The following is a 9,167-nucleotide window of genomic DNA, read 5'->3' as shown; positions in this document are numbered from 1 at the left end:
TATATATATATATATATATATATATATATATATATATATATAAAATAGCAATCAGTCATTATATAAATTATATATAAATATATAATAAATTAATAAATGATAGTTATTAACATTAAATCATAAACATATATAATTAAATCAAACTGTCATATTACTATTATATTTATAATATATTTATAAGTATTTTATGTATAATTATTTTTTGGATTTCTATTATTACACATATACTAATCTCTTAATATAGATGAGACTTTTCATATATACTAATTATGTATACTAATTATGTTTTTATAGTATATTCTAATTATATAATTATAAAAATAAATATAATACATGTATTTTAAAAAATATAGTAATGATTTTGAATGTTATTAATTTAAACTTTATAAAAACTTATATTAATTTTTTTTTTAATGATTTGAAATATTATTCCTTTCATGGAATTATAAATAATTATAATTTTTTATTCAAAAATTCAAGAATTTATTGAAATAATATGATATAGATCTTTCTCAATTAATTATTTTTATATAATTATTAACAAGTAGTTTGGATTATATTTTATAGAAAGAAGATGTAGAATCTGAAGATGATGCAAAGCTGGAAGTTGAAGAATTGGCTAAAACTTTACCACAAGGAACAGATCATACTCCACATATTTTGGATTCAATTCTTTCAGGCTTATCTGATCGGTATAATTTTTGAAAATAATATTTATAAAAAATATAACAAGTATTAAAAATAATAAACTAAATAATAAATAATAATAAGTTTAAGTAATTAAAAATAATTTTTATAGCTGGAAAAATTGGGTAATTAGAAGTATTTTTACCTTGTTTATGATTGCTGGTTTTTGTGGTATTATTTATATTGGACCATTAGCTTTGATGGCTACGGTAAGTTTTACATATAAATATTATAAATATATATTTAATTATAAAAGTAATTTTTTTTTATTTGTTTTATGGAATATTTTTTTCAGACATTGATTGTACAAGTAAAGTGTTTTCAAGAAATCATTAATATTGGATATGCAGTTTATAGAATTCATGGTTTACCATGGTTCAGATCTCTATCATGGTATTTCCTGATTACTTCCAATTATTTCTTTTATGGAGAAAATTTAATGGATTATTTTGCTGTAGTAATTAACCGTACAGTAAGTATAAGTATTTGAATAATTTTGATCTGTAATAAAATTAATTAATTAATATAATATTTTTAATTAATGTTTTATGTTAAAATATATTTTATATCAGAGTATAATTATATTTAATTAAAAATTATATATACATAAATTATATATACATTATTAATTTATTTATTGATATGAAATCAATAAATAAAGCTTCTTAAAACATTATATATCCTTTATATGGTTTCTAATTCTCTTTTATAAGGTTTCCTATTTAAGTTTTAATTTTAAATTAATTATGTAAGAAATTTATATCAAACTAATGTGATTTTATATTTGCTTATATATATATACAAATACAATATTTTATTATTTATTATTTATTATATTGTATTTCTATATAATATTTATAATCTGATATATATATATGTGTAAAATTAATTTTATATTTTTTCATATTAAAAATTAATAATTTTTTTTTTTATTTACAGGAATATCTACGTGTACTTGTTACATATCATCGTTTTATTTCATTTTGTCTATACATTGTTGGTTTTGTATGGTTTGTACTGTCACTTGTAAAAAAATATTATATGAAACAATTTTCTCTATTTGCTTGGACTCATGTTGCTTTACTTATTGTTGTGACACAAAGTTATCTTATAATTAAAAATATTTTTGAAGGCTTGATATGGTAAATTTTTATATAAATTAATATCTTTCTCATACTTTATTTATTTTATGATAATATATATTTATCTGATATAGGTTCATTGTTCCAGTTAGTATGATAGTGATAAATGATGTAATGGCATATATGTTTGGTTTCTTTTTTGGTAAAACACCTTTAATTAAATTATCACCAAAAAAAACTTGGGAAGGTTTTATAGGTGGTGGTATTTCAACAGTTTTGCTTGGCTTATTGGTAAATTTATATTTGAATTTTTTTAAATTAAACATTATATATTATTCAATTTTTTAAAAATAAATATCTATATAAAATATTTTTCAGATTTCATATATTATGTGTCAGTATCGTTACTTTGTTTGTCCTATTGAATATAGTGAAACTTTGGGACGAATGACTATGGATTGTGAACCATCTATTTTATTTCAACCTCAAGAATATACTTTGCCTAATAGTTTACAAGTTGTATTTAAAATGGTAATTAATATTAAAATATCAAATAATAATCCTGAAATAATATAATACAAATATGTAAATCATTTAATAATTTTTTTGTACAGTTTAGTGGAAAATCGACCATAACTTTGTATCCATTTTTACTTCATTCATTATCAATGTCAGTATTTAGTTCTGTAATTGGACCATTTGGAGGTTTCTTTGCAAGTGGTTTTAAGAGAGCATTTAAAATTAAGGTAATTAAATTATTCACAAAAAAATTTCATAATCATTTTATTTCATATAATTAAAGGACTTTGGAGATGTTATTCCTGGTCATGGAGGAATAATGGATAGATTTGACTGTCAGTATTTAATGGCAACATTTGTAAATGTCTATATATCTTCATTTATTCAAACTGCTTCACCTCAAAAACTTTTGCAACAGGTAAATATAATAAGTTTTTTATCATTTATCATTTTATTTAATAATTCTATGGATAAATAATAGTATAATTAAAATTATTTAAAAATCATACTTGAATTATTATATTAATTGTAATTAATATTTTATATTATTTTTTGAATAGTTTAATTACATATTTATAATTAAATATAAATATATTTATAAAATTGGATATATAGTTAATTTATACATATATAGAGAATAGCTCACTAAATATTACCATTTTCATATATTGTAATATTACTAATTTTTTTAATATATGATTTTTTATAAATAGATACATAGAAAACATGAAACTCATTAATATTATTTTAAATGGAATCATATATTTTTTATTACATCAACTGATATAATTTAATATTCTTCAAAAAATTATTAATCTTGACCAAAAATCAATATAGGAGATATTTTACCTTGAAGTTTGTAAAATTTATTATATGAAAAACAAAAAGAACATCAATGGAATATTGTTTCATGTGTTATTTATCTTTCATAATAAATTTTAAGTTAAAATATCTTCATTTTATAAAAATATTTTATGATTTTGCAATAATTATGCAATAATTAATATGTATTAATTAATAATTATGCAATAAAATAATTTTACTATCGTAAAATAATTTTTTCGCATTATGTGTTCAGTTTATTTTTACAAAATAATAATAATATAAATACTATGAAATATTATTATATTTATAAATAAGATATTTCATAAGTACATTTAATCATATTTCTGCTTATCATATTAATTTCATTTTATATTAAATTATTAATATTAATATTGATTAAAATAATTAATGTTATAAAATATTTTTTATAATTATTTGAAGTAGAAGAATTTTTGCTGATTTTGATAATTTTTTTTTTTAATAAAACAACATTTAGAGCAACTTTTTGCTATACATATAATTGTTGATCAGTTATGCTTGTTTCATGCAATCATGTATATATAAAAGAAATTCTATATAATAGTAATAATTTTTTTTTACAAATATTTCAAAAATTAAAGGTAAATAATAATATGTAAAAAAATTGTTTGAAAATCTTGGTCCTTTATAATATATTCAAAAATCATCAAAATGTGAAAATGCTTCTATTCCAAATAATTATCAAATTAATACTTATAATTTTTATTTATTTATGTAATTTGGTTTATGTAAATCTACTTAAACTCATTCCAAATTAAAGAAATAAGATTTAATGTCAAAAATATTTTTGCTAATATATATATATATATAATCTTATCCAATTATATAAAATATTGATAATTTTAAAAAAAAATTGATATAAAAATATTTCTTGCAATATATTTTCACTTTTTAAAAAATATTTTTTTAAGTTATTACAATTGAGATAAATATATAATAACTATCTTTAAATGAATTATTCTATATATCATTTATATCATAGGTTTTTTAATTCTTAAAAAAATTTATTTATAATTATGCATACTATATATGAAATTATTTTACAGGTTTATAGCTTAAAACCAGAACAACAATTACAATTGTTTCAAACATTAAAGGATTCATTAGAAAATAGAGGTTTGTTAAATATTTATTGATGTTCTAATATTAATGATGATTATTAATAATCAATGGAATTACTTTAAAATAGCAGAAAGTGTTAGAAATATTATTTCTAACATTTATTTGAATGTGCAATGTACGTTTATACAATAGCATTAACAATATTAAATACAATATATATAAACAACAGTAATATTAATTATAAAATATACTAAATTATGATGATAAAGTTTATTTTATAACTAGAAATTAAGAAACATTAAACATTTGTAGTTTTTTTGCATTCCACACCAAACAGTCCATTTTTTACCAAAAATTTTTATTAAACTGTGATGATGATGAAAATTTAACTACATATTTTTTTTATAATAATTAAACCAAAGAATATCATGCATACATTATATTTTAAAAAATAATTTCCAGTTTGTTATAAATGTAATATTATAAATATTTGAAACATTTATCAAATATTTTTTTAATATTTTTCTTCAATAAATTATAAGATAATAATGGATTTATCAATTTTCAACAAACGAAAAAATTATCAAAAAAATTTTCATATAAACATTTATTCAAATTTAAATATATATTAAACCAATCAGAGATCTCAATATATTTATATATTTTTAAATTTTTATTATGCATTTAATTATTTTATTAATGTATTTAAATTGTTTTCATAAATATTATTTCATCTATACAATGTGAGATTATTTTGTGTTTATTACTTTAATTATTTGAATTTTCAAATGCATTATTTTTCATGTAAAAATATTTCTTTAAATTGTTACTGACTATATATGTATTAATCTGTTTATAATTAATATATATTGATTATTTGATAAATTATAATAAATTTTAATATTTTTATTGTAATCAGTGCCATGTTATCATTTGCATCTTGAAAAATATAAACATTTTCTAACACTTTTTAATATTAATTAAACATTTTCTTTGAAGAATATAATTCAAGGAAAAAATAATATATTATTATATTTTATTATCAGATTGTTTGACATTTTCATTATTGAATAATTATTAAATCATGGCACTGAACTTAAATAAAACTATTTTAATTATATTCAAAAATAAAAGATAAACAAAGAACTTTTGTTTATTTTTAATTTTATTGAAAATAAAAATTAAATGGAAATGTAATTGTTTTTCACAATAAATATTTTTTTATTACTTTTTCTTAAATACTTTTTTCATGTGAATAATAATATATAAATAGAATGTAATTATAAAATTTTGATTTAATTAAAATATACATATTTTATGTTTTTAAACAAAATATTATGTTTAAATTAAAATTATTTTATAATATAGTTAAAATTGTGCCAATTGTTCATAGAAATAAGTAATTTATATTTATACATGAAAAATATCAATATGGCACAACTAATAACATTGTAATATGATTACATTACATTTCCAAATAAAAGCTTATATTTTACATAATTAATTTACATATATTACATAATTTATATACTTTATAAAAAAAATTATACATTACTATTATATTACATTATATGTACCTAACTCTAATTAAATACTTATACTTTCTTTTATTGTTAAATGTTATTTATATATTGTTTCAATATTGAGAGATATAATGTTAAAGAAATCTATGTATAAAAAATAAAAGTAAACATAAATGCAAGTATATTTATTTAACAAAGAGCATAATAAGATAAATATATAGATGAAAAAAATTTTATGAAATAATAGATATATGTTATTGTAATTATAAATTCTTAATTAAAAATGACTTAAGTTTAAATATATAATATATTTATATAGTAATATATATATGAGAAAATAAACTTGAAAATGTTATTTATTGCATCTTATATTTTTTTATTAAATCCAATATTTGTATTAATTTTCAATATGATATATTTTTTTTACATATATAATATGCAGATCAAAATGATCATAATTTTCAATTCTTTTCTTATTAACTAAAATGTAAATAAAATTTTGCAAAACATTTTTTCACAAAAAAAATGAAAATTTATAATTTAATGCATTTAAATAAATTTAAATATGGAATAGTTGTGGAATAATCTAACAAAAAAAAATACGAAATATATAGATATGAAAGAAAATATATTAATTGTAATAATATGATCTAATTCTTAATATTAATTATACTAATTGAAGATCAAAATTATATTATATATTAGATTATATATTAGAGATATACATTATATATTTATAATAGAATTTTGATTATCAGAATTCTTATTAATAGAACAATTGATTGACAAAACTTTTATTAATAGAAAGTTCAATTATTTGAACACTGTCTAATTATAAAAATTATAAGAAATATCTCGTTCTATGAATTATTTCGATTACGCTTCTTTCTTCTTTTTTTCTCTAATATAATCTATAATCTTATTCTTCGTTTATTCTTTATAGATTTTTGAATTATTAAAATTTATAAATTACAATGATATTAATATTATTCATATACATATATTAAAATAAAAGCGTATCGTTTTATCATAAAATTTGAAATTATAAATATATATGGATTATAACATGATAACAAATTTATAATTAAATTAATTAATGATATATAATTTATAAATTAATTATTTGTAACATAAAATAAAAAGTGTACTGAAATTCATCAAATAAATATTATTTACCATCAAAAATTATCATCAAAATTCATCATTTATCATCAAAAAATATTATTAAATTTGGTTCAGAATTTATTTATTATTAATATCTATTATTTATTTATTATTAATATATTTCATAATAAATGATCTTTAATATAAATTCAATTTATTAATTGTTATATTTTGCTTCTGAAATCCTATTATATTTTTATAAATTAAATATTTAAATTATATATTTCATGGATGAAATATATAAAATTCAAAAGAATTTTAGAATAGGATCAATAGATATAAAATTTCAAATCCAAATATAAAATTTTAATTTTGGATATTTTTTAAATTTCGAAATATTAATGAAAATATATATTGTATTTTCTATATAGATATTATTGATGATGCATCATTTTTATTATAGAAATTGTCAAATATCTAAAAATATCTCGATATTTAAGATGTTCTATATTCAGTTTTCAATTGCTTTCATGAAAAATCATAAATATCTTCTAAAACTTCCTAAATATAGTAAAAATGTTTAAAATTTAAAATTTCCTTAAAAATATCGATAAGTATGAAAATATCGATATATGAATTCTGATTTTTCGATTATGTTTAGTTTCTATCAATGTTTTATAGTCAATGGTATTACGATAATAAAATAAATACGTATAAACACATATATTTATATTTATATATGTGTATGTATCTGTGTATATGATGTGTATGTATATATAAATATTCAATTGAATTTAAATTTCTAGTGTTTTATATGATTTAACATGTCTGATCATCACGTTGGAAAAGGTTATACACCATTACCGCAAAATATAAGTAATACTGATACTGAAGATGAAGAAGATTGTTTGGCACAACCAAATGAAATTCCAAAAGATCATATTGATGATACGCAATTGGTATAATGAAATTCATTTTTTTTTTCTACTAATAAATCAGAAATATAAATAAATGAAGAATAAAATTGATGAGAATCGATATATTTGGATATTTTTATCTTTATTAATATATTTTTAATAACTATAATTTTATTAATATAGAATAAAAAGATATACAATTATAGTTTTATATAGCATTACAAATTTTATAAATAATATAAAATATGAATTAAAAATTAAAAATATGTAATAAAAATTCACATAAAAATTGTAGCAATCAACTGTTATCCTTGAAAATGGAGTATATTATCCACTGGATGAAACACGGAATTTAGAAAATCGTACAAAAAATGGACAAAATATGTTGAAATATTATAGAGATGATATACCAATAATGATTGTTGAAGGCAATAATCAAAATGATTTATGGAAAAGACATGATATGTCTCTTTTATGACGATTGTGTTTGGTTGCTTCTATATTATTATGTGTCATAACAATAATTATATTTCTATATGTTTTACCATGTGACAATTCAATGGTATGTCCTTCAATAAATGATCCTCAGTCATCTATATCTTGGGATAAAACTTTACAAGGAATAGGTAAGTTGTATAGATAAACAATTTTTATATTAAATAAAGACCTCGTTTAATAATATTAAATTTAATTAAATTTTTATAAATTTATTATAAATACAATATTGTTTTAATTTTTTTAAAAGCTTTAGTTTATCAATAAAACAAGAGAAATTTTGAAAAATATATTTTTATTAATTTTAATCTGATATGAATAAAAAAAATCTTTAAAAAAATTTTTAATTTCTATTAAAACAAAGATAAATAATATTAAAACAATTCTTACACATATAATCTACAAATATAATCTAATCTATATTTAATTACATTTCATTGCATTTCCAGAACATATTGCTATTTATTTATTCATTGGCATTTTCAGTTTTTAGCTAATAGATACAGATTCATTAAAAGAACACATATTTGCAAATACATAAAATCTTTGAAATCATAAATCACATATAATTTTTTTTATTTTATAAAAATTAATATAAAATTTATAAAAATATGTCATTTTATTAAATTCTCTTAATTGAAATACATATTTAAAGTTCAATTTTAACATTTTTTTTTTCATTAATTTTTTAAAATTTTAATTAAAAAATTCTAATTAAAAATATATAATTAATACTTTATATAATTATATTATATAAGTAATATCATAAATACAAATTATATTTTTTTATTTATATAAATTATTTATATATAATGATATTTATATATAATTATTCAATTTAATTATTTTACATTATATTACATATAATGATATAAATTTTATTATCAATAATTGTATTTGATTACAAAATTTTA

The 9,167-nt window shown here is 16.7% G+C and overlaps 2 protein-coding genes across 3 annotated transcripts in view; both read left to right on the top strand.

The window, feature by feature from the left end:
* LOC102676664 (phosphatidate cytidylyltransferase, photoreceptor-specific) overlaps positions 1–4,532 on the top strand; it is a 5,350-nt gene extending 818 nt beyond the window's left edge. The window contains exons 3-11 of the mRNA XM_006624001.2: positions 568–692; positions 800–896; positions 983–1,159; positions 1,627–1,829; positions 1,904–2,060; positions 2,148–2,300; positions 2,384–2,515; positions 2,572–2,706; positions 4,199–4,532. Coding sequence (XP_006624064.1) covers positions 568–692; positions 800–896; positions 983–1,159; positions 1,627–1,829; positions 1,904–2,060; positions 2,148–2,300; positions 2,384–2,515; positions 2,572–2,706; positions 4,199–4,288 — 1,269 coding nt within the window. The 3' untranslated portion in view covers positions 4,289–4,532. The remainder of the gene's footprint in view (positions 1–567; positions 693–799; positions 897–982; positions 1,160–1,626; positions 1,830–1,903; positions 2,061–2,147; positions 2,301–2,383; positions 2,516–2,571; positions 2,707–4,198) is intronic.
* A 3,058-nt stretch (positions 4,533–7,590) lies between these two features.
* Positions 7,591–9,167, top strand: part of LOC102674851 — a 6,360-nt gene continuing 4,783 nt past the window's right edge. For both annotated transcript variants that reach the window (XM_006623986.2, XM_006623985.2), the window contains exons 1-2: positions 7,591–7,800; positions 8,054–8,384. In XM_006623986.2, the coding sequence (XP_006624049.1) occupies positions 8,318–8,384 (67 nt within the window). In that variant the 5' untranslated portion in view covers positions 7,591–7,800; positions 8,054–8,317. The remainder of the gene's footprint in view (positions 7,801–8,053; positions 8,385–9,167) is intronic.

Source organism: Apis dorsata, unplaced genomic scaffold, assembly GCF_000469605.1.
Source record: "Apis dorsata unplaced genomic scaffold, Apis dorsata 1.3 scaffold_982, whole genome shotgun sequence".
Taxonomy (NCBI): Eukaryota; Metazoa; Arthropoda; class Insecta; order Hymenoptera; family Apidae; genus Apis; species Apis dorsata.
Note: the sequence above shows the minus strand (reverse complement) of the source record. Positions and strands in the feature narration are given on the sequence as shown.